At 40.5% G+C, this 26,941-nt stretch overlaps 2 protein-coding genes across 2 annotated transcripts in view; one reads left to right on the top strand and one right to left on the bottom strand.

Annotated features, from left to right (window-relative positions):
* Positions 1 to 26,941, bottom strand: part of LOC308392879 (MAM domain-containing protein 2-like) — a 226,660-nt gene that overhangs the window by 139,943 nt on the left and 59,776 nt on the right. The window lies entirely within an intron of this gene.
* On the top strand, positions 3,002 to 26,887 carry tmc2a (transmembrane channel-like 2a; the record flags this gene model as incomplete). The annotated part of the gene is made up of 20 exons (XM_080875210.1): positions 3,002 to 3,038; positions 5,203 to 5,241; positions 5,344 to 5,803; positions 5,924 to 6,079; positions 6,202 to 6,292; positions 6,381 to 6,462; positions 6,558 to 6,664; positions 7,407 to 7,505; positions 13,084 to 13,226; positions 13,489 to 13,636; positions 14,171 to 14,359; positions 14,468 to 14,647; positions 17,554 to 17,712; positions 17,857 to 17,985; positions 23,747 to 23,814; positions 24,021 to 24,260; positions 24,356 to 24,481; positions 24,606 to 24,684; positions 25,030 to 25,147; positions 25,243 to 26,887. 20 exons carry the CDS (start codon positions 3,002 to 3,004, stop codon positions 25,455 to 25,457), a joined length of 2,865 nt encoding a protein of 954 aa, XP_080731336.1. The 3' UTR covers positions 25,458 to 26,887.

Raw genomic sequence — 26,941 nt, forward strand, 5'->3', positions numbered from 1 at the left:
TATTGAACATTTTTTCACATATTTTCAGCATTCTTTAGTAAAAATTGAGATACTACTGTAACATTTCCCCCTAAAGGGCATGCACACAACATCCAGTTGACATTTCCAGGCTGCAGGCTGTCGTTTCCATGTGACTCAACAGGGCCTGCTTCAGTGAGCGCTGGCCTCGGGTCACATTATGACACCTGCTCCCTGTTTTGATCCACAAGTGCAGAGTGTACTCACTTATCAGGCACAAGAAAGCAACATGTACACTTTTGTTCCCCACCACCCCCACAGGCTCTCATCTCTATCCAGAATAATAGAGTGAGTTGAGGTTTTTTTTTTTTTGTTTGTTTTTTTTTATATGTCTCCTTGTTATCTTCCTCTGGGCACTTCATGTGTTAACTGCAGTAAAGTAATCTTCAAACAGTCAGTGCAAATTCACTGGGAAGAAAAACAATTTTAATTTACTAGGCAAGGTATTTTTGAAAAAGTTTTTTTTAATTTTGTGTAATTACAAAATGTACTTTCCTCCTCTGTGTTTGCCTACAACTGGGTGCTGACCCAGTTGAAGCTCTCGGGTTTACGTAACACTTGTGTTTACCATACAGGAACAGAAGGGCTGTCTTTAGTGTACACAGACCACTGTCCTCTGGCCTTCCTGCAGTCTGAGTATGTCCATAAAAGAGGGCGATGACATGGTTGTTTCTCCAGGAGATTATTTATAGCATAAATGTTATTACTATTGCGTATTGTTTTTTGGATTCAGCCGCTGTTCTGCTGTGGCCGTCTTATTTGGCTCTCAGGTTCCACAGAAATAACTGAAGTTGGTTAAAGAAAGTATAAATGTCCAAGACAAAGGAGATAAAAGGAGAAAAGAGTGAAAAAGTGATTTAGAAATCTAATAAACCCAAATTTTCCTCATAATAAAATACAGAAAATGTTCATTTACTTACAGGCTGTTTTATATTCACCTCAGCTCAAGATGAGATGACGTGAAGACAGACCTTTGCTATAATCAACCAGCCTTTCTCAGCCAATATAGCAAAAACCTAAGAGCAACAGGTTAACAGAAACTAAGAAAAAGTGAGTAATTCCTCACATTGTATGAAGTTTGATTAACCATTTAAATACTTAACATGATCTCAAAATCAAATCTTAGTTCATATTAATTTACTTCCATATTTAAGGATTTGAGTTGCTTGTATTATCATGACCCACCACCAGGTGGCCCAGTAGACATAATTTAAGGAGTAAAACGTGAACAAAGACCTGGAGCTCCAGTGTGGGCTTCTTATTGTAACATAAACATACAGCCAGTATAAACTATAGAAGAAGTTAAGGGTTTAAATTAAAGTTATATACATTGTATGGTCACCAGTACTTTAGAAAATATATAGTTTTGAAAACAAAAAGTCATAGAAAAGAAAAGGCAGTGGGGCAAAATACTGACAAAATAACACAGTGACGTAACAACAAGTGTGCGTGATGGGGTGCTGTCCGGCTGTTTCGTCCAATGGCACGGACCAGTTTTACCACGGATGACAGGAGATGGAACAGCCATAGCGGGAAGGAACTGGAAAAACATCTGTGTGCATTGAAAAACAGGGTTGCGTCCTCATTCAGAGCCTCTGAAGCAGTATACCATGACTGGTTTGCTCTGAGCCAAGCCCAGACCCAGCAGGAGGGTGCCTGAGTAGTGGGTCCCCAGCATGTTTTAGATCAGAGGGGGATAGGGAGAAACAAGGCACTTTTTTTAATATGCTAATTAATAGTGCCACTGCAGATGTACAGTCAATATTACAACACTCACCACACCTGAGCCTTTAATTTCTAACTGCTTATGCATATTTTATGATGGCCTTGCATGAAATATTGATTCAGAAACACTGGATTTTTTTTCTGCCAGGCATACATTATTGTAAAATAAATAAGAAATAAGCAGTTTTATTAAATAATTTAAAGTTGCACACCCTGTGATTACAAAGTTGATATATTTATTTTTGTAAATTTTAAGGATTAAATTTAAATGTGTCAGTGTTCGTCAGTATCTACCGGGTGGCTAAGCAACAATTGCTAATACAAGCTTTCAGGAGTATTTCACATACACACTGAACTGGAGTTATATCATAGACTGTACCTAAAAGCTGGACGCAGTGTGTACACTAAAGCCAGATGATATCAAACCTCTTCTGGCATTAGTATCAGCACAAAAACTGTGTATCTGGAGGCTTCATGGCAATGCCTTCCATGGCACTATTCACATGGTATGTGCCAATATTCTGTGAATAGGCAACAGATCTTAAAAGATGTAATCCACCTCTTACCTGTTGGAGCTGACAACCGTGTAATGGAATCATTTTGGATGTGAAAAATGAGCCCTGTTCTATTATTTAATGAGTCCTCGATGCGTTACGCTGCTCTTACCGTTTCTGTCTCAACACACTTGATCAGCCTCTGCTTCAGGTGAGCTGATTCCAACACCTGCCTTGTTTTTATTAACTAAAACAAAAACGTATGAGGGCTGCAAGGTCACCTCAAGGTGTTTGCTGCCTGCTTACTGTGATGGACAGATAGAAACCAAAACCTTCATTAAATCTTTAGGATGTCTGGCCTGGTGGTGGTGTGTGTATGTGTTTGTATGTATGTGTGGTCAAGTAACAACACAAGTAAGAGGTGCATTAGATAATCTGGATCTTTGGTCTGTTGGGAAGAGCCGTGAAGACACACACACTCACACAATCAGCCATAGCATCTGTATGTTAATAAAACGTAAGTGTCGCAGCTTCTGAGGATAACAGCCTGTCCAAGAGGGATCACCTTTGGTTTCCAGAATTTGCTTGACTTAACCACGAACTCACCTGTTGAGCAGCTCACAGTCGCCATAGTGACAGGACTGGATACCTGAGTTGGGTGCTTGGCGGGCATCCAAGGCAAAGGAGAGTCAGCCAGCTGAGGAGGTCGGGATCTGTAAGTGCTGCAGAGGACGGAGAGAGTCAGACACGTCCTATTTTTCATCATGCCGAGAAAAAGTGATGCAGCTAAAATGGAAGAAGGTAAGTTAATGGCTGGAGGACTGGAGGATTCATTTAGTTTCATTGGTAATTGAAGAAAGTGCAGACAGGTTTACCTATTCAAGGACGATTCAAGCCTTTTTACTTTTGGTCTAGGGCCTAACATCATGTTGGCTTCCTTCTTTAATGTTCAAATTAATCCACTAACTTGTGGCCTCATCCTGATCCTGATGTAATTTGGCTGCTTTCTCTTTTTGGATCAATGCAACACTCACAGTGTAAGAGTTAATTGTGTAATTGTAGCTAAAAACCTGCACGACTTTAAACGCTCTCAAAGCTGGCGAAGGATGCTTTATAGCTCAGGATGTTCTCTCTTGTTGCTCTTGTCCTGATGCACGCAGGGCAAAAAAAAATATGGCAGTATCTTTTTGTGGGACAACATGAAACTAGTATGTTACTAATTATGAAATTATATTTCTATCTTTAAAACCCACCCCACTAATTTTACAGGTTAGGGTTGTGTTCCTTCCTTAAGTTCAACTTCACATTTACTTTCACCACTTCTGCAACCCAGGGAAGGAATTAGTCTTGGTCTGCTCACCCAAGACACATCCAACAGTGCACAACATGATACAAAATACAAGTGCATGTAACAGATCAGTGCAGTGTAACAATACCTGTCTCTAAAGTGCTCTATAGTGCAGTGAGGTGCTGTCCAGACTAATGAATGGGGCAAGAGGCTCAGTTAATATTGCAAATACATGATGTGTGTGTGTGTGTGTGTGTGTGTGTGTGTGTGTGTGTGTGTGTGTGTGTGTGTGTGTGTGTGTAAGTTTTCCCTGCATAATATATTCAGAATCTTTCTTGTCTACATGCTCTCAGCTATCTCATGTCTTGCAGTAGTTTTACTTCCTCTTTGTGATTGTCTGCTGTGCCCTGACTGTCTTCACCTGTCCTCCTCCCTGCTGTGTCTCTTCATCTAAAGAGTTCCCAGTGTTTCTATAGTCAGTTTATTTCTTGCCCTTTTCACGTTGTGTACTTGCACGAGAGTTAGTTTCCAGAGCCAGTGTTGCACAACACTTCTTGTATTTTCAAGTTTTTTGCATCTTGCATTTGTTTTTTTGTGGTTTTTTTTGTTTTGTTTTGAGAAAAAGATGCTGCGGTTTACTGAAAAATCTGCAAACACATATGGAAATGCAGTAAATAAAGAAAGAGAACAACATCAAATTATCTTCTGCTTGAAGTATCAGTTTTAGTTACTGTCCTGAAATTTATATACAGTGTAGTCATCAGTAACTTTAGTGTGTTGGCGTATCTTTCTGCTCGCTCTAAAATAATAGTAATTTATTTTTTTACATCAATCTGTTTTCTTGGCATTTAACATTATACTAAAAGCAGACTGCATGCTCCAGGAGAATAAACCTCATCAGTTCTCTCTGAGCTTCGTTCCACAGCTCAAAGACTTGTTTGTGAAGTATGTCTGTAATTATAGAGGTGTACACGTGGGAGTGTGTGGTTGGCAGTCTCTCTGTGTTGGCCAGTATTAGTGATCTGTTGAGGGTGTACTCTGCCTCTTAACCAAAGTCAGCTGGTATAAGTTCCAGTGACCTTGCACTGGTTATTTAAAAAAAAAAAATCACCCAAAAACATTCAACAGATTCATGAAATAAAAGCCAGAAAATTCAATTTTAAAAAAGTATTGATTGAATTAACTGAACCTCTGACAAATAAAAAAACATTTAAATATTAATTTGTTTTTGTGTTTAATTGGGTAATCTATTGGGTAATTTATTTAGGTTTTTGGGAAAACAATTACACTCATAATGTGAACGTCTCAAAAACTCACAAAAACCTGTGTAGTAAATATGATACAGTTGGCATCACACGGGTTGAAAACCTTCTGCAACTTGAAATCTTGAGCAGTAATGACCCCCAGGTTAAGTTAATAAAGTTTTATGTACTTTTGTTTTTAATCACATGTGGCCTGGAGTCCTTTTTGTCTTGAGAACCACATAGGCAGTCTGAATGCATTTTAAACACATCATCTTATATCAAGAAGCCAGTCGATACTAAAATATCCTGCAGGCAAAGAGTCTGTAAATGATATCTGCTGTTCTGGGGCAGGCAGCTGATATGGTTTAAGCCGAGGTGATTACTTGATTGTGTTGTTTTCTTTTTGATTGTGTGTCTTTGTGTTCTTCCTCAGTTGGCATCGAGATAGACGGAGATTTAAGTGAAAGTGACGGTGAGTGAATAAAACTGCAGTTCACCGAACTTCTTTATAACAACGATGAAAAGTTGAGAGTCTAATTAAATGCTCAGAATATCAATCGTGCGGTTTACACAGATGGTGCCACTCAGAGGAGAGGGAACAGGAGGCAGGCGGGAGGAAGAGGAGGCGTAAAGGGACGAGGACGAGGCAAAAAACCGGCCAGTGATGATGATGATGATGAGGACGATGAGGAGGAAGACGAAGCTCCCAGGGGGCGTAGAGGAGCAAACAGGAAGAAGCTGGCCAAGAAACGTGGTGGCAATGATGATGAGGATGAAAGCGAGGATGAGCCTCCCAAGAGGAAGAGAGGAGGAGCAGCCAATAAGAAGAAAGGAGGCAAAGCCCAGGACAGTGATGAGGAGGACAGTGATGTGGGGAAAGGAAAGAAGGGAAAGAAGGGAGGAGGGAAGAAAGGAAAGAAGGAGGAAGAAGAAGAGGAGACCAAGGGTAAGAAGGGTGATGGCAAAGGGAAAGGGAAGGGCAAGGGCAAAGATGATGACAAGGACAAGAAGAAGAAAAAGAAAAAGGGTGACAGGTAGGTCAGAGGAAGTCATCGTACCCTCGTGATGAATCTTTAAGATTCTCTGAAGACTCCTCTGAATTCCCTAACAGTCGTTTATGCAGGATTTGACTCCGTCTGCCCTTTCCTCCCCAGTTCATCAGATTCCAACTCCAACTCGAGTGAGGAAGAGGAGTCCATGTCAGAGGGAGAGATGGCTCGGCTGATGGAGGAGGTGGAGGAGAAGAAGAAACTCATCGCCAACATCAGGAATAAGCCTTGGAGGATGCAGCGGAGGCTCAAACTCCTAAAGTAATCTCCTTCTTTCTCATGTTACTCATATTTTAACATGAAACTTATCTTGGACTAAAATATTTGTATTTTAAAAATGGTTTATTGCATTCTAATGAAAATGTTTTCCCATTTCTTCACAGGGAAGCTCAAGAATTTGTGGATAAGTTTGAAGGCGCTTTGGGGAAAGGGAAAGGCCGAAAGTGGTATGCCTACAAAGTGATGATGACAAAGGTTAGGCACAATATTTAGATTTTATCCTTGTGTTTGCTTGTGCTCTGCTTCTCTAATTTGCTGTCTTGTTTTGTTTTTTAAATCTAAGAAATGGATCAAGTTTCAGAGGGATTTTGAAAATTTCAGAACAGCGTGCATCCCATGGGAGAGGAAGATCAAGGAGGTGGAAAGTAAGTTTATTGTTTACAGCTCATCTGTGTTTAGCAGCAATGGAAAACTCCTTCTGGGCAGATGCAAAAACTAAAAATGTTCTCACTGTCCCCAGGTCACTTTGGGTCATCCGTTGCATCTTACTTTATTTTCCTGCGATGGATGTACGGCATGAACCTTGTGCTTTTTGGATTCACCTTTGGACTTGTGGTCATCCCTGAGGTGACATCATGTTGTCCTCTTACCCAGAAAAATACGTAAATGTAAACACTGTACCGTTGATGGTCAGATGTTGATGGTCCAGTTACAAGGCAACAAATATGGCTTTGTTTAATCCAATGGGATTGATTGACAGTTAATTTTGTAATTAAATGGTTGTGTAAAGACACCAACCTAATGTAGTCTCCACCTACACAGACAGGAATTACCAAACACCCATTTTTCACTATATAAACAACACTTTGAAGCCATTTACCTTTACCTCCATATAAATTCTCGTTTACTTCAGTTGACAAACTTCACGTGAGACAAACATCTCCTTATGCATTATAAATCCAAGCTGCCGCTGTGGTTCGGTCAGCTCCTGGGTCAGTTAGTTCATTAAGATAAGAACTGGACTTCAGAGGTAGCAGTTGGGAGATGGAGTTGATCTCACAGGCCCCCCCCCCCCCCTTTTTTTTTCCCTCTCGAGTCTTTTTTTTAATCGATAAAAGGACAATATAAAAGCTTTCTTGCACATAAATTTACCATTGTTAGGAATGTCACACTGATCATCCACACATTTTGAAAGCATGTCCAGTTTTCAGGACAGTGAAGACAAAACCTTTCTTTTATTAAACTCTCATTTAAGAACATTTAAGAACTATTAATTGTTCAAACTGGGATTTGTCGCCATGTTGCCAGGAAGAACTTGCTGGGTGATATTTGAAATTTGCACAAATTCATTGTTTTATGTTGTCTCCAGGTCCTGATGGGTCTTCCCTATGGGTCTATTCCCAGGAAGACTGTACCCAGAGCAGAGCAGGATACTGCTCAAGACTACTCTGTCCTCATGGACTTCAATGTGAGTTTAGCACAAAATGAATTATTTTCTTTTTCTTTTTTTTGCCTGTCCCATTTGGTTCTTTAGCCGTCAGAATTGTTGTCTGAAGACCAACAAGGATACCCAATGGATTTACTTCGCCAGATGGATCATCACGGCCTTGCTGTATTTGTCCATTTGATCAACCTTTGTTGTTATTGTTTATTTTATTTTATTTTCAGTTGTTACAGACGGGACAGACATGATGAGGGATAGGAAAGGGAGAAAGAAAGATGAAGGAAAAGAAAAACAGAAGGGAAGACGGACAGTGAGAAAGGGCACTTAAAAGAGAAAAAAAATCTCCTGAGTCACCTGTTGAGAGAAAAAGAAGAGAAAACAAGCAAAAAAAACAGAGCAACATACTAAACACAACACCATCACGTTATCTAGCTAAGTGTAAACAGCAGTAAATACTAAATATTGAATGTTGTTGTGTAGCAAGCAGGACACGCAGCGCACAATGTGCTTGGAAATAGCAGCCAATAAAGGTGTAGTTTATGTCTATGAACAGTGAACACCCGTGTGCACACCTGTGTGGATCAGCGTGCTTGTATTCAAAAGGTTTCCCCATGTAATGGTCTGCTAGAGGATGTAGAGAGCCATGAAGGGCATGAAGCAGGCATGGAGGAGATCCAGGCCCCAGACATCCAGAGGCCCCAGAGTGCGAGAGCCCAAGGAGGACCACCGGAGGGGCATCCATGCCACCCTCCTGGGAAGAGCCCCAGATGAGGGGTCACCCAGTAGCCACGGAGCAGAAGCCAGAGGGGGCTGCAGTAGCGTGCCCGCCGGCTCTGCCAGCAGCCAGCTGTGCCAGAGTGAACTGAGCCGCAGGCCCAGAGGCCCGAGGGCCCCCTTTGCCCCGGAAGAGGCCTGACCGAGCAACAGGCACCAGGCCCCGCCAAGTAGTCACTGGGAGTGAGCTGGTACATGCCTGAGCGCCCAGCCCCGGACACCAAGAACCACCAACGCACCGACCCCTGAGGGCATCAGTTACCAGTTGCCTCCCCTGCACCCTGGTGACACACCCGCACCCCAAGGCCCTACTTGTGTGGGTGAGTGTGTTGGAGCGGGAAGAGGGAGGCAGCCGGGGATGGGGAGGAAAAGAAGGGAGGAGCAAGATGCCCCTCCCTGGGGCCAGCTCCCCCACGCAGCCACAAGGAGAACACCCTCTAAGAGCAACCAGTGCCACTAACCCCAACCCCTGTGTTAAGCCCTCCAGGGATAACGTCCCTAGGGAGTCTCCAGACGCCCTAAGCCCGTCCCAACCTCCACATCAACCACACTGGCGACCCACCCCCGCTAGGTGATGGAGCCGATCAAAGGAGCCCAGAGGGATTGATCTAATGTGGTGGCAGAGGCTGTATCGAGGCTAATGTGATCTATATTATGGTTTCTATATTGGCTAGTATTAAGATTATTTTTATTTTTCCAGTTCATGAGGACCGTTTTCTTGTCAATGCATAGGGCAGTAAAAACCATGTGGACTGTATTAGTTTCTGTAGTGACATCATCCAATTTGCCCAACAAGCACACTAAAGGGGAAGTTGGAATGTTACATTTCAGACACTTTGATAAGTCTTTACATATTTCGCGCCAAAACTTCTGCACTGGTGGACAGAACCAAAGAGCGTGGATGTAATTGTCTGGTGTATTGCCTTGACAGTGTGAGCAGTCGTTGGAAGATGTAAAGCCCATCTGGAACATCCGATGACCTGTATAGTGCACTCTATGTAGTATTTTGTATTGTATTAATTGCAGACTGGGATTTCTAATCAATTTAAAGGTTTTTAAGCAAATCTGAGACCAGAAGTTTTGGTCTAAGCCGACTGACAAATCTGCTTCCCACTTTGCAATAGGAAGTGATATTGATTCATCTATTTTAGAAAGTGTTCTGTATATTTTAGATAATAATTTAGGGGATTTAAGAGTAAAAAAATGTACCGCACTTGGTGGTGTTTGCAATTCAACTTGACTGAGGTTAAATTTCTTTTTTACTATGGATTTAATTTGTTGATATTCTAAAAATCTTTTCTTGTTGATCCCATATTGTGCAACTAGTCTGTCAAATGGAATAAATTCTGTTCCCTCTAATATATGTTCTAAGTATTTAATTCCTTTACAACTCAATTCTGGAAAATTAATCATATTATTGTTTTGTAATATGTCAGGGTTATTCCAGATAGGTGTACGTCTGCATGGGACTAATGAAGACTCTGTCATTTTTAGAAACTCCCACCATGCTGTCAAAGAAGAGATTATGTTGATGCTTTTAAAACATTCATGTTTTGATGTTTGAGCTGATAAATGGTAGGTCTGAAATCTCTAGATCATTGCATAGTGCCTGTTCAGCATCTAGCCAGGGCTAATCTAAGAAGGTATGTTTTAACCATTCTGAGATGAACTGAAGCCTGTTGGCTAAGAAATATTGTTGAAAATTAGGCAGATCTAATCCTCCTTTGTCCTTGGTTCTTTGTAGCGTTTTTAAGCTGATACGCGGGGGTTTATCTTTCCAAAGGAATTTAGAAACATACGAGTCTAGGGATCTGAACCAATCTTGTGATGGTTTGTTCGGGATCATTAAAAATAAGTAATTTATTTTTGGCAAGATCATCATTTTTATAGTGGCCACCCTTCCCATGAGTGATATGGGTAGAGATCTCCATCTAGTCAGATGACCTTCTACTTTCTTTAGAAGTGGGATGTGGTTTAATTTAGTTAAGTCTGAAAGCTTCGGAGGGACATTAATACCTAAATATTTAATATTTCCAGATTGTAGTGGGGCAGAAGAAGAATTATGGAGGGAGCAGTTAACTGGAAGAACTGTAGATTTTGGCCAGTTAATTGAATAATCTGAAACTCTTGAAAACCAGTTTATTAGAGTAATTACCTCAGAGAGGTTGGTTTGTGTGTTTTGCAGAAAAAGCAACACATCATCCGCATAGAGACTGATTTTATGTTCTACGTTCTTACATTTTATGGTGTATCTTGTCTAAATGCTGCTGCTAGTGGTTCGATAAAAATTGCAAAAAGTGAAGGGGAGAGTGGGCATCCCTGCCTGGTGCTCCTCAGGAGACAGAAGCTGGAGGATGTCTGGTCATTTGTTCTGACACAAGCTGTTGGGGAATTATATAATATTTTTAGCCAGTTTATGAAAGAGTTTCCAAAACCAAATAAAAATTTCCAGTTAACTCTGTCAAACGCTTTTTCTGCATCTAGAGATAATGTTGTGGTTTCAATGTTTTTACTGCATGAGTGGTCTATTAAATTAAGTAATCTACGTGCGTTTGTTGATGAGTGCCAGAGCTGTGAGTGCCGACCTTTTATGAAACCAGTTTGGTCAGGATGAATTAAGAGGGGGGTTATCTTCTCTAATCTTTTTGAGAGAGCTTTGCAGATTATTTTGAGGTCTGCATTTATAAGGGATATTGGACGATAGCTTGAGGGAAATAAAGGGTCTTTGCCTGGTTTTAGCAGGAGATTAATGTTGGCAGAATTCATATTTGGTGGTAGTCTGCCATTTTCCTTGATTTCCTGCAACATTCTGTGGAATACTGGTGCCAGAATTGTCCAGAATTCTTTGTAGAATTCTGCAGGGTAGTCGTCTGGACCTGGAGCCTTATTATTAGGCATACTAATCAGGGCTTCCTGGAGTTCACCTGGCGTCAGTGGTGAATCCAGTGCCATTGCTTGACTCTAGTAATTTTGGAAGAGTTACGTTGTCAAGAAACTGATCAATTTCATTTTTAGACGGGTTTATTTGTGGTGAATATAGAGTTTCATAGAAATCCCTAAAAATGTTGTTTATTCTTCCAGGGTCATATGTTGTGTTTCCAGATAAATCTTTAACAGCACATATAGTTGTTTTTTCTTTCTTTATTTTTAACTGGTTAGCTAGAAATCGACCTGATTTTTTACTGTCTTCAAAATTCTGCAAGCGAAGTCTTTGTACTAGGAATTCTGTTTTTTTTTTTATTAATAATTTCATTTAATTCTAGTTTTGTTTTGCATATTTTGTTCATTATTTCTTGATCTTGGTCCCACGCGTAGGCTTCTTCTAAGGATTTGATGTTTTTTCTGAATATTTTTGTTTTCTTCTTTGTGTGATGAGAAAGAAATTATTTTACCTCTCATCACAGCTTTCCCTGCTTCCCATAGAACAGAAGCTGATGTTCTGGGAGTGTCATTATAGTCTACTCTTTTTTAAAATATTTAATAAAGTCTTCATCTTTGAGCAGCGATGTATTGAATCTCCAGTTTTTACTTGGTGTAGCGTTCTTCTTATGTATTAGTGTTAAAGATACAGGAGCGTGATCGCTGACAGCTATAGGGTGAATCTCAGTATCTGAAATGTCACTCAGCAGTGAGCTGCTGACCAAAAAATAATCCAGACGAGAGTAGGAGTGATGGACATGTGAGAAGAAAGTATATTCCTTACTGCTGGGGTGAAGGGAGCGCCATGCATTGCAAAGACCATAGTCGCTCATAAACTGTTTGATTATATTTGTGGACTGCCAATTGCGCTGAGTTCCTGTTGTGTTGAGCCTATCCATGTCTTCATTTAGTCCAAGGTTGAGGTCGCCTCCAAGAATAAGTGTGCAATCAAGGTGTTCAGAGAGTGCACTAAAAAATCTGTGAAAGAGTGAGGGTCAACATCAACATTTGGACCATATATACTTACAATACATAGCTTTTTGTTAAATACTGATAATTTAATAATAAGGAATCTGCCCTCTGGATCTATAACTGTATCGAGTACTGTAAAATTAACATTTTTATGTATTAAAATTGCTAGTCCCCTTTGTCTAGAATTATAACAGGCTGCAAACATATTAGGAAACTCAGGTGTTTTAAGTTCGTTTAAACCTGTGACAGGCCTGTGAGTCTCTTGTAATAAAACAACATCTGCCTGTAGTTTTTTAAGCTGGTTAAATATCTTTAACCTTTTTTCTCTGGTGCCAGCTCCATTTACATTCCATGTGACAAACCTTAGTGTGCCCATAATTGTGTGTGTATGTCTAATGATGTAGGCTGGGTATTTCGTTTAGACAGGTGAAGAGAATGTGGAAACATCACTTGTTTGTAAATAGAAAGAGAGGCTCCATAAGTCTGACTATGTGTGTGTATATTCACTAATATGAACAAGCATGGCTTGCGTGTGTGTCCTATAAGTCTGTGTGTGCTGTGAGGCTGTTGTAAATGTGCTGCCGTTGAACGCATGTGTTTGCGTGATTTTCTTTTTCTATATGCAGGAACCTTTGGTGATCCATCAAAGATGTTTTAGCTAAAGCAAAGTCACTTGAGTTGGAATGAATATTCACTTTTCCTGTGTTTGAGCACTCATAATGATCTGAAGAGTTAGAAAAGTTTTTTTTTAATATATATATTATAATATATATTGAAAACCACCTGGCACAGACAGGCACACGATAACTGACAGATCTCTGGCAGAGCAACTCGTCATTTAAATTTCTGCTATTTTCAGTATTACCCCTTTGGATCTATAGGCAAGAAGATAAGTGAGAAAACATGGCATCCAAAATGACATTTCTTCCATTCTCAGGGGTACTGCAAATATTCAGTGCTGTTCTACGGATATTACAACGACCAGAGGACCGTCGGCGTGCTGAAGTTCAGGCTACCTTTGTCCTACCTCATGGTCGGCATTGGCACTTTCGGCTACAGCCTGATGCTTGTGATCCGCACGTGAGTGTACAGTACATGCGTGGATGCGTGCCAGTTCAGTCACATACATCACAAACCAGGTGGTCGCAGATTCATTGCAGAGTTAAGAAATTGGATGTATGCAGGGATATATTTTGATACATTTATTTGCTTTTTATCCAAAAGCGCCGAGCAGTTTGCGAAAAAATATGTCTTTAACTATAAATTACATCATCATCATTAAATAATGTAGAAACTGAAGATGAGTTAGTAGGTATGGTATTTTTATTTTCTTTGCTTGTAGAATGGCCAAAAATGCTGATGTTGGTGGTGGAGATGGGGAGGATTCAGACTTCACCTTCGCCTGGAAGATGTTCACCAGCTGGGATTACCTCATTGGCAATGCGGAGACCGCTGACAACAAGTACGCCTCCATCACCACCAGTTTCAAGGTAACCAGAACAATCCTAAAGCCTTCGGGATGCTCAATATGGAATATATACAACATCCAATCTACTTCATTTACAATATTTTTGCAGTTTTTACAGGAATTGACCCATAGGTCTAACAAGGAAACTTGTGCAAAATATATGTATGTGTTATTTTATATCATATTATTACATATTATTATATTATAATTTACAGCTTCCGATGTTTATAATGTTTTGTAGCGATCCTTGGCTAACAGACCCAGATTAGCAAGATTTACTGCTGGTGAAGCCTTTAGGCATTAATGTAATTTAAAATAATAATTAATGACATGAGAACATTTTAGCTCTATCACAGATAAAGTAAACAGTGAGGATAAACATAAATAAGGCCAATAAAAATTGTATTCCTGTATGAAATATAATAGCATCATAAATGACCTTATCTGTGATTTTAGTCTCTATAATAGCTTAGTTATTTGAGGGTTTAGAACTGCTCATTATAATAAAAAAGCGCTTTACTGACAGTCAGTTCCCCTCATGTTTTGATAAGAACAGGAGTCCATTGTGGACGAGCAGGAGAACCAGAAGGACGAGAACATCCACCTGCGCAGGTTCCTCAGAGTCCTGGCTAACTTCCTGATCACCTGTAGCCTCGGTGGCAGTGGGTACCTCATCTACTTTGTGGTGAAGAGATCTCAGGAGTTTGCCACAAGGGACGACCTCAGCTGGTATGAGAAGAATGAGGTAATAATGGTCAGACTCACAATGCTGTTGAATACTTCACCTCAGTTCATGTAAAGATGATGAAGATTTTTTTTAAAAAAGCTTATGAATAATTTTGACTTTTTTCAGATGGAGATTGTCATGTCTCTTCTGGGCCTGGTGTGTCCACCTCTGTTTGAGACCATTGCTGAGCTGGAGGACTACCATCCTCGGATCGCCCTCAAATGGCAGCTCGGACGCATCTTTGCCCTTTTCCTCGGAAACCTCTACACGTTTCTGTTCGCCCTGTTTGATGAGGTCAACACCAAGGTATTGCAGCTGTTGTCTCCATTTAATTTGTCCACTTAGACAGTAGCACGTTTATCTCTGTTATGGTAAAGTTGAACCAAAGTTGAACCTTGTAGAGAAACACACTGACATAGTAATAGTTACATATGTTACTGAAATTGACTGGTCATGTTGAGAATTTACCTCTCATGTAAAGATTTACATTTTATTTTTCTGGCTGTTGCAGTTTGTACAAATAAATAAATAAATATTGCACATTATAAACATTAGGGTACATCATCTACATTGCAAACTGTTTAATTGAATGAGAATCTTTTCCAATTAAGGGTCTCTAGCAAAACTTTATAGACTCTTCTTGTTTATTTATTTTGTCTGGATTTCTAAAGGTTGAATGTGTACACCCTTAGTCATTAGAATCCATTAGCGCTTCTCTAAATCTTACATTTAACAATGCATGTACAACTCCAATTCCTGGGAAACTGGGATGTTGTTTAAAATGCAAATAAAATTAGAATGTAATGATCTCAAACCCATATTTCATTCACAATAAAACATAAAAAAAAAAATCAAATGTTGAAACTGACAAAATTAAAAAGAAAAAAGTGGCGTAAGGCCATATTTATCACTGGGTAGCATCCTGTCCAGTCTGTAAACATCTGGGAACTGAGGACACCAGCTGCTCACAGAATCATACCTGTTTGTAATGCAGCAAGGCCTAAACATCACAGGCATCCAGTATTGATTTCGACCTTGTTCCTTGCACACAGGAATTTCTTTACATTCTCTGAATCTTTTGATGAATTTATGTACTGTAGATTATCACAAAGCTGAATTATTAACAATGTCTGCCAGGCAACATGATGGCACGGTGGTTAGCACCGTTGCCTCACAGCAAGAAGGCTCTGAGTTCAGTTCCGCCATCAGGCCGGGTCTTTCTCTGTGGAGTTTTCATGTTCTTCCTGCATTCACATGGGTTCTCCCCAGGTACTCTGGCTTCCTCCCACAGTCCAAAGACATACAGCTGAGCTGAGGTAACGCAGAAATTTCCCCGCCGTGGGATCAATAAAGTCTTATCTAGGGTGGGAAAAGGTTAATAGGAAACACTAAATTGGTGTGAAAGCGAGGGCGATTGGTTGTCTCCCATCTATGTGTTAGCCCTGCGCTGGTGACCTGTCCAGGCTGTACCCTGCCTCTCACCCCGCAACCCTGAGAAGCGGAAGCGGATGGATGGACAATGTCTGCCTATCTTTACCCCTATCATGTTACTGACCTGTTGCCAGTTAACTTAATTAGCTGTTCTGTATAGCACCACTTAATTTTCCAGCCTTTTGTCCCCTGTCCCAATATTCTTGAGACATGTTGCTGTCAAATTCAAAATGAGCTAATATTTGAATAAACACCTACAAAGTCTGAGTTTAACCCTTTCATGCATGAATTATGACAACCTCAATCAGGATTGTTTTCTTAAGTATTTTTATTCATCTTTAGGCATGAAACGGTGCATAAAAATACTTAAGAAAAAATCCTGATTGGGGTTGTCATAATTCATGCATGACTAGGGATGGGTATCGTTTAGGTTTTATCCGATACCGGTGCCAAATCGGTACTTTTGAAACGGTGCCGGTGCTCAAACAGTGCTCAAACCGGTGCTTAAAGAATGGAGAACACAAAATGGGTCCAAAAACCTCTCATGTTCAGCTGTTTTTTGTAAAAATATAACAATGTTAGCCTTTTCTGCAGCTATGGGGCATATATGGTATCACTCTTGGCTGGAAGCAGTGCTTAAACAATGGAAAAAAAAAAACACACACTTTATCCAAAAACCTCTCATGTTTAACTGTTTTCCACTTTTTCTTTGGTCATTTTAGCCTTTTTAGCCAGGGTGAAAGGAGTATCTGCCATCAAACAAGAGGACAGCCGCATGTAGCTATGATGATGTTTGCTAGTTCACCTTACATGCATTAATGTAATAACGTGGTTAGCCTACTCAACGTAAATTAGCTACTCACGCAGAGAAGAACGGCTGCTGCTGCCACCATCATCCGTCATCATGTCTGCTACACTGGCAGGGCTAGGGGCCAGGACTCTCCTCTTCGTGTTTTTGGGGGATGTTGCATAACAGGCAACCCACCCGCAGTAGATGTGCTCGGTGTGAGGTCTCGCAACAAGCTATCAAATACGGCGCATTTCTGGGCTTTTAAAAAAAACGCTATGCGTCGCCAGGTGTTTCATCGGATTTGAGGTGTTACCTCCTTTGACAGTATCACAGTATCAGCTTAAAGTACTTGTTGCAGGCTGCTGAGTTTGCATATTTTGCTATGAAGTACAGCCAGACTTTTGACCGCTTCGCCTTGGACATTTTTAATCTGTAGCTCTGCTCTAACAGAACGTACGTACCTGGACCCGCCTACTATCCTCGGAAACATTGGCTAGAATCTAAAGTGTATCACAGCTCAGGAAAAAAAAAGCACCGAAATAAAGCACCGAAATGTGCGCTGCTTTTCGGTCTGGTTACTACCGTTTATATCAGAACCGGTGCCATCATGGCACCGGACACCGGTACCCATCCCTATGCATGACAGGGTTAAATAGCAATAATTACAATGAAACACGTCATACATCTATAGTAACACTAAACGATCAGTGAGTGGCAGGGTATGGAGTGACACATCAGTGTCCAATGTAGTGGTTTATGTGCAAGTATATCATCAACACTGACACAAATACAAGAAAACAGCTTTTAAATAGCTGTCCACTGTAGTGACCACTATGCATGAAAAGGTTAAACATTTTATGTTCCATTGTGTATAAAATAGGGCTTGCTGCCAATATTTTATAGTGGCCTTGAGTTATATACCCATGTAATTGTAACAATATGTCCGCTGTGTGAAAATTTACTGACTGATTATCCTCTTTGTTCCCTTCAGCTGGAGGAAGAGCAGTCCATAAAGAACGCCTCCATCTGGGCCATGAAGGAGTACTACGCCAACTACTCACGTCTGATGAATGACTCAGAAGCCACCCCGCCTCCAATGGATCCAGCTGATGTCATTAGAGGACCATGCTGGGAGACTGCAGTGGGCATTGTACAAATGACAACTTATTTTCATTTATAATAAACATCTCAATCACAAGTAAAACCACAACCACAGAAAACTAACAGGCTTGGTGAATTTTTTAACGGCACGAATTAGAAGTGTTAAAATTTATGTATAACTGTGCTGTTCCAGGAGTTTGTGAAGCTGACCGTGTCAGACATCCAGGTGTCCTACCTAACCATCCTGATTGGTGACTTTGCCCGAGCTGTGATTGTACGTTTCCTTAACTACTGCTGGTGCTGGGACCTGGAGGCTGGATTTGTAAGTCTCTTAATTAAATTAATATAAACACTCCACAGCCCCTTTGTTGGCGACTTTCAAGCCTTTGAGTCGCCGAGCAGCTGAATAGGGGAATAATGTTGACGCGCCCGCTGTTTAAAACGTTAGTCAAAGTTCCAAGTTAAAACTCCTTTATTTGTTATCAAATCCTTAAAATCCGTAGAAAAACAGTGATCAAAAACATTCCAAGCTTGAGCGGTCAGCAAAAGTCGACTTCCCCCATCACCCACTCATTCACAAAATTTCCCTCGGGCCGTGAACAGGTGATATAGCAATCACTATTACAGACACCACGTGACCCAAAGCTACGCCTATCCATAACATTCCGGCCCCTAATTATTACATTTTTACAGTAATAATTACACATCCAACACCACAACTCACAACACACACTTCATCATATCACAGACACCCAGTGAGACAACATAACATACTCAAAAAGTCCACCAAAGTTATTTTCTCATGTCTTCTCTTCTGTCTGCACATGGTCAGTCAGTCATAGGCCAGAGGTTACCAGCACTTAGCCTAAATATAGTCAGTCTGTAATGTACATCTCATAACATTAAAGTCAATTCAAAGTTAGTTATGTCACACTGTGTCAAAATGTCATAATCATGGGTCAGAAGTCTCCTGAAGAAGGCATATCTTTGTGATGGGTCTGCACACATGGCTGGTTGGGGTCTTAATCCAGACCTGACGCACAAGCCCCTTTTCATCTGGTGCAGCTCCGGTGACTCTCCCAATGATCCAGGAACCACGAGGTGCAGAATCATCCACTATAAGGACCACATCTCCGGGAACGAAGTTGCGTTTAATCCTTCCCCATTTCTGGCGCTCTAATTCTGTGACTGGGACTCTCTTTGCATATCCTCTAGATATAAGATCTGTCATGAAGGCAGTGTAGTCTTTGTGAAAGTCTTTATCTCTGATGAACCTTTTCTTCAAACCTAAGGCTCGTTGCTCAATTGCACGGTTGTCAGGCATTCTTATGTCTCGGTCTTTTAGTGGCAGGGCAATGCTGTAGTGCCAATCCCCCAAAGTCACCGTCTTGCTGGCCAATTCCAGGAACTTCAAGTCTTCCTTTGACAGCCCCATCTGTTCATCATTGCTGCTCTCAGGAAAATCCATCTTGAACTGCTGTTTCCATAGCTTGTCCAGTATGACAGCAGAAACTCTGTTGGCGGTAACTGTTGCCAAACATCCTGGCCTTCCACAGCATTCTCGATTAAGTGGCCCATTCACAGTCCAGCCGAGCACAGTCCTAATGGCAAAGGGTCCATCACCTACACTCCGGATGACCTCCAAAGGTTCTAGAGCTCTGGGCATATTCATGCCAATCAAAAGCTCAACATTGGCCTTAATTTCTGGCAAATGAACGTGCTTCAAATGTGGCCAGTCATCCAGGTCCTGTTGATTTGGGATGTTACCAGTATCTACAGGCATTTTATGCTGAGTGAAGAGGTTAGGCATATCACAGTACATGTCACTGTCCAATCCAGCAACTTCAAGTTCAGGTACAATGAAACTGTCCACCACTTTCTCCTGTCCCATGGTGCGCAGGAGAATCTTTGTCTTCCTCCCAGCAATATTCAGCTTGTCCATAAGACCCACTGTACAAAAGGATGCTGAACTCCCATGGTCCAGAAAGGCATACGTTTCCACTATTCTTTGACCTCTCTTTGATTTTACTTTAACTGGCACAATGGCAAGCTTACAGTCCTGTTCACCAGCCCCAGTAAGACCACTAGTCTGGATCGTAACAGGAATGTTATCTGCCTCATTATTAGGTTTGACTTCATTCTTCTCTTTGTGGTGGATATGGAGTATACTTGCATGTCGGAGGCCACAGATTTTACATGAAAGGCGTTTTCTGCATTCTTTGCTTATGTGCCCAGTACACAAACAGCCAAAACAAATGCGGTTCTTTTTAAGAAAAGAAATCTTCTCATCATGAGGTTTCTTATCAAGCAGCGCACATGACTCCAGTGTGTGTCCGCCTTTGCAGAAAAAACAAGCCTTCACAGTGCTGTGACGATCTTGAGCCTCTATCTGATTCTGTCTCTCGACGTCAGAGACTGTTGTGGCGAAGCTACTTCCTTTAGCTTTTAGATGTGGAGAACATTTCCCTCCATTGCTGCCCTTGGCTGCTAGATGTGTTGCTGGAACGTCACATAGATTTCCAAAGATGGGATCTGTTACAATTTTAACTTGACGCTCAAGGAAGGAAACAATGTCAATGAATGCGGCTCTGCGATGTTGCCTCTCCTGAATGTCATATGCTACTGTTCGCCATTTGTCTTTTAACTTATATGGCAGTCTTCTAATCACAGCAAGCATATTGGCAGGTGTATTTAATTCAGAGAGATCATTAATCTCTTCCATTGCATTGCAGCATCCACGTAAGAACAAACAATATGCCTGAAGAGCTTTTCCATCTTCCGATCTAATCAGTGGCCATGAGTGAACTTTGTTCAAATAGGCAGATGCAATCACATGTCCATTCCCAAAGTGCTCATACAGCAGAGTCTTTGCCTTTACATATCCAGCACTTCCAGACATATGTTGGCAGCTTTTAACAAGTTCATTGGGCTGCCCCTTGGTGTACTGTGCAAGATAATGCAGGCAGTCACCAGCATCGCCAGTCTTTGCTTCTATGACCTGTTCAAACGAGCGCATAAAGGCCTGAAAATGTAAAGGGTCACCATCAAAGGTTTGAATCTCCCTTTTGGGCAGTGAAGAAAGACTTTGCTGATGGACCAACATACAAGTTAATTCATTTTGTTTTTCCATAATGGACAACAGATTTTCATTGGCTACTGGAAGAGCAGCTTGTAGCTTAGGCAAAGGTGGAATTGATCCAAAAGCATCAGAAGGCCCCATAAAAGCTGGTGCAGGCCTTTCCCTTTTGATATTCTGTTGCACTGTTTTTACTTGAAGCTCTGCATTCCCAGTGATTGCATTTCCTTTTGTAAGCGTCTGAGGAACAAAAGTCTCTGCATCCGCATTAAGAATTTCAAGGCTGTTTCCCTTTGTTTTAAAATATGATTCCATTCCATTAGATTTCCGTGAAGCGACGCTCCGCATAGCGGATCCAGTTCTCAGCACGTTCACCTTTGCAACAGTTGCAGCTATATCTGCTTCAAGCTGAAGTTGTTCTTTCTTTCTCCTCAATTGTTCCTCTTGTTCTTCAAGAGAGTGTTTTTCTTTCAGCATATGTTGACGTGCGAGCAAGGCGGCCATTTCAGCTTCTGCCCTGAGACATGCAGATGAAGTAGATGATACTCTTGAGCTTGACCTACTGCCTTGATTTGACACACTGTCGGATGGCAACACGTCATCATTAACATCATTCTGAGGATTAAGAGATAATTGTGGTTCTTTTCCAGTGTGCTCTCGAACCTCCACTTCTCCTCCCAGGGAAGTTTCCTGTGACTGTGCCTTGTCAGATGATGGCCTCCCTGAATGTTTATCAGTTTCAGAAAGCCATATGTTAACATCCTCCATAAACCCTTTATTGTATTTAGAGATGCTTGAGAACCATGTATTTTGTTTATCTTTCTCATCAAATGAGATTAGAGAAAGTAAAGATTCATGCAATGCACTGGCATCCTTAAACAGGTGTGTTAACTCATCAAACTGTTTTTTGACTTGTGAATGATTTTTATCATCTTTCATTAGCTCTTTAAGAGACATAATAACACTTTTCATTTTGTTTACATGCCTTTTCCGATCTGTTTGGATGGTTTCAATTTTGTTTGCAAGAGCTTTCTCAGTGAGGGAAGTTATTCTTTTATCCTTTTCAGTTTTTCCAACAACAGATGCAGCCTGTGATCCACTCATTTTAAGCATTCAACATAAGCAGCATGCCAAAATCCAAAACAAAGGCAACAGCAATTCCTTCAAACTCAGTTGAACGCCTGCAGAGCCACAACTCACACACACCAAATCCAACAGCAAACGTAGCGGTGGGCGTGTCACAAAAACATCTTCGTATGGTCAGAATCCAAACTGCGTTCAAACAAACAATACGCAGCACAAAAACACAGTTTACATACCACCGTCGTCTTCTCCTTATCTGTCGGTCTAGCCGCTTTTACGGGTGTAGTGGCGGCGGTGTGTGGGCTCGCATCGGCGTTTATTCAGCGCTGATTGCGGGACGGTCCATTGCCGTCGCACTTTTTGCTGACAAATGTTGGCGACTTTCAAGCCTTTGAGTCGCCGAGCAGCTGAATAGGGGAATAATGTTGACGCGCCCGCTGTTTAAAACGTTAGTCAAAGTTCCAAGTTAAAACTCCTTTATTTGTTATCAAATCCTTAAAATCCGTAGAAAAACAGTGATCAAAAACATTCCAAGCTTGAGCGGTCAGCAAAAGTCGACTTCCCCCATCACCCACTCATTCACAAAATTTCCCTCGGGCCGTGAACAGGTGATATAGCAATCACTATTACAGACACCACGTGACCCAAAGCTACGCCTATCCATAACACCCTTCTTATCTGTGGACATTGTAGTAACTTTTGAGGTGGAAGAGGCATTTTACCCAGGGGACATTTCACATTTACAAAGTGAGCTATAGCATGTTGAGCCAGCGTGCACAAGAGGAGCCTCAAATTAGGACCAAATGGAATCAAGCAATCATTCAGTCACACCTGTTGCTTTCATGAGATGTAAATATGTCTTCTGTAAAAACAACATGTAATAATATGGATTTCATTTAGGAATACCAGACACTGGATATTTGAATTAAGCATCTGATGAAACCTTTGATGAAACATTGCTCAACAAAAATTTATAAGACACTTGATTATCATAGTAAAACACAAAGTCTGTTAAACTTCAAAAATATTAATCTCTCTGGTTAGGAATTATAAAGCATTGTTTATAAAACCATCATAAACCAATGAATGTGAAAAAAAAATACAAGTGTAGAGGTGAAAACAAAAAGACAACTTCCCCATAAAAGTAATGTTCTTGCAGGTGGTGGCCATAAACACTGGCTCTCACCTTATCCATCCAAATGGATTTTTCTCTAGTTGTGTTTTTTGCTAGTGTCCTTGGTACTATTGGTAGTTTCATGAATGTTGAGGGATTTGCCTGAAAAAAACTGTCACCATAAGAGAGGTTTCAGTTAAATTCAACAGCCCCCTCGAGGTGCTTTATAAGGTAAGGTAAAGACCCTACAATGATACAGAGAAAATCCCAAAAAAGCAGATGACCCCCTCTGAGCAAATACTTGACAACAGTGGGAAGGAAAAACTCCCTTTTAACAGGAAGAAACGTCTGGAAGTGCCAGGCTCAAAATGAAACCAAACTTGATGTAAAATTGTATTCTTGCATTCATTCTAGTAAATAGTTTGTAGAATGATTCACTATTAGCCATTCTACCAATGATTATAACAAAGTCTGATTGGATTAGGTAAGTGGTCAATAACTGCACTTCCTATAAATGACCAATTGAGACAGAATCCAGAAGCGAGTCAATCCCTGTAGACGCCCATGTATGATACCCAACTACACATGGTTACAGCTACGCCCAAAAATGATTTTAACATTCTTTGGATAATTTCATCCTTCAAAAAGATTCATGATTTCTTTTATAACTCATCCATCTGGATACTGGAGTTAGGGACATGGCCACTTGACAAGAGTTGGTGCCTTTATATTAATTTATTTAGCTGAAAAATATTATGGCCCACTAGTCTGTTTTGCTGTGAAACTAATACTTGTCTCTGATCACTTCAGCCATCATACGGCGAGTTTGACATCAGTGGAAATGTTCTTGGATTGGTCTTCAATCAAGGCATGATTTGGTACAAACTTTACTTTACCTATGAGCGTCATGTACACTGACCTGCAACCCTTGTATTTATCGAGCCACTCTAAAGCTGAGAAACCATTTTTGTGATCATTATAATATATTTCTTCCTACTCAGTGTTTTTAAATTTGACCTATTTCTGGTGGTAAATCAATCTTGTTTTGGTATTTACCTGCTCACTTGATCCTTTTTGATATAAGGATGGGTGCATTTTATGCCCCCGGGCTGGTGGGCATCAATGTGCTCCGCCTCCTCAGCTCCATGTACTATCAGTGTTGGGCTGTGATGGCCACTAACGTCCCCCACGAGAGAGTTTTCAAGGCCTCTAAGTCCAACAACTTCTACATGGGTCTCCTGCTCCTCGTGCTCTTCCTTAGCCTGTTACCTGTTGTCTACACCATCATGACGCTGCCACCTTCGTTTGACTGTGGACCTTTCAGGTGATAAAAAGCACAGATATTAATCCGAAAAAAAGATACATGAAGTGCTATTATATTGCTATTATGAAATGCAGCGAGTAAGTTATTGTTTGCAGTGGAAAGGACAAGATGTTTGACATAATCATGGAGACGATTGACCTGGACCTGCCGGCCTTCATGGGAACACTCTTTAGCTATGCAGCTAACCCCGGTCTCATTATACCAGCTGTACTTCTCATGGTGTGAGTGTAAACACCCATAAAACCACACTCTGGCCTACATGCAGGTGTAGAATTACTCAAAATCCCACTTTTTCATTTGAAGCCACTAAAAAAGAAAATTAATCCTGTCCTATCTCTTTCACAGACTCGCCATCTATTATTTGAACTCAGTATCCGAGGCATACCAAAACTCCAACATGGAGCTGAAGAAAAAGATGAAGATGGTGTGTAGAAAAAGTCCAAAGTTCATTCTGCACACGTGCTGAATAGGGCTCTTGCTCTAGAGCTGAGAACTGCATAAACTATAGGATTAATACCTTTTTAGCAGAAATGTCAGACACAGGTTAAAATATCATATCATAGCAAGTGATAGTGGTCATGATGTTTGGTAGAGACATTCATTTTCACCTCAGGGCACATAAAGTTCTGCTCAATGAACAAGCCAGCTGGAATTCCCAAACTTTTCTTGTTTATATCATATCATACTCGAAGACCAGGCTTAGCAATATATCGTGTGCATCTAATAGATCCTCCAAAACTATTATGCCTAACTCTATTTTTTAATCCAGGCTCGCGATGAAGAGAAGAATCGAAGGAACAATGCAGACACCACCAACCAGGTCATGAAAGACCTGGAGGACCTTCTACCGAACCGATCCCTCATTCCCCCTGCTCCACCAGAGCCTGGTCAGAACTACATCCTGATGATCGCGTTGACTTTCAAAGCATAACTCTGATTAGACTACAACGTGGACAATAACCATTTCTCTCTCTCTGAACAGAAAAACCACCAGAGCAAGAACCAAAACCAAAACCAACAAAGACAAAACCCGGGACAGCTGGTAAAGGTGTTAACCTGCAGAAAGATGTGGCTCTAGCGTCGTCCAACCCTAATGCTCGAGGGCCAGTAAGCAGGCCACCTGGACCCAGAGGACCTGGACCAGGTCCAGGTGCTGGACCGGGTCGAGGCCGTGGGAGAGGGCCCCCTCCGAGATAACAGTGGGAGAAACTGATGTTCCTGCAGGCGGTTTTCATTCCTCAGTCTTTCTTAATTTCACTAAATACTTTTAATAGCTCCTTGAAGTCAGCTGGAAAGATATTTTGGATATTTTGAACCTATAATCTGTAACATACAGTACAGTTCATCTATGTTTGCTTAGTGGGTACACTGCAACCATATTTAGCCCTTTCAGGCAAATGTATGACCCAAATGGGATGTCCCTTGGTTCTGTCTAAACTTGGTATATCTGACATTGCATTTTTGGTGTCATGTCTAGATCATAATAATACAAAGAAAGGGAGAGGAAAAATGGGGAAAGTCATATATAGTCATATATATAGTCATATATAAGTCGTAAAGTCATATAAAGAAAGCAAAAGTTCATAGTAAGACGATGGAGGAAAGGGGTTAGCCCATCTACTGTCAGCTAGTTTACGGTCTTGTACGTGTTTAGATTTCATTTTGAGGCAAATTCTTCTCATTTGTGATCATTTTACTGATGTTGCAACATTCAGTGTGACGATGGCACTGAAGCGACATTAATTATGATTCTGTGTCCACAGCTATTTAAAAAAAGTCATAGGCTGTGTACAAAAGAAGGATGTTAACACTAATTTTAACAGTTTGGCCGTCCTCATCTTGAATTTTTTTTATAACAGTCGTGGTTAACGATAAATACGCAGCCACATTGTTTCTGATTGGCTGGAAAATAATAATATTCAACACTCAGTTAAGCTAAGTTGCACCTAACTGTAAGGGTGCACAAACTGTTAAACTATATAGAAGTAGCCATATTAGCCACTGATTTAATATCAGTTTGTTAATAATGTTAAAATAATGTAATGATTTTGAAGATAATCTACCTACAACACAGACATACATTCATTTACTTGAGGCAGAAACAGTGTGTGTTCATTTTCCGATGTCTTTCACAGATTTTCACTTATTTTTTTCTTATATTTACACTGACTTTATATTAATTGTATGAGACTGGCTTTCCAATAAAATTATTTTACATTTATAAAATAACATTTGTAAAATATTAGCTTACAGTCTTTGTTTGCTTCTATTTTTTCATGCATACTGATTGCCATGTAGTAAAACTGTAAGAACATAAAAAATAAATACACTGGGAAAAATAAATAGTCCTATTTACAATTTTCATACAAGTATATATTGTATAGTACAATATGTTACTGTAATGAAACTATGCTCTCGATTACAGTAAATTGCTATAATCTTCCTGACTATTAGCAGCATGATTGCCAGTATTAAAGTTAACTTTACAGTTTTCCTACTGTTATATATATTACACTACACTAGTGTGATAAAACCATGTCCTTAATCATAATGCATAATTGTATTGTCTACATTTTACAGTATGCTGCTGTTAAATTTATAGTTCTTTTACTGTTATGTATTTTGCACTCTGGTATGGTAATATTTTCATGGCCTAAATTAAAGTATATTTCTGTATTTAC

Source organism: Rhamphochromis sp. 'chilingali' (assembly GCF_963969265.1).
Source record: "Rhamphochromis sp. 'chilingali' genome assembly, chromosome: 2".
In the NCBI taxonomy this organism is placed as follows: Eukaryota; Metazoa; Chordata; class Actinopteri; order Cichliformes; family Cichlidae; genus Rhamphochromis; species Rhamphochromis sp. 'chilingali'.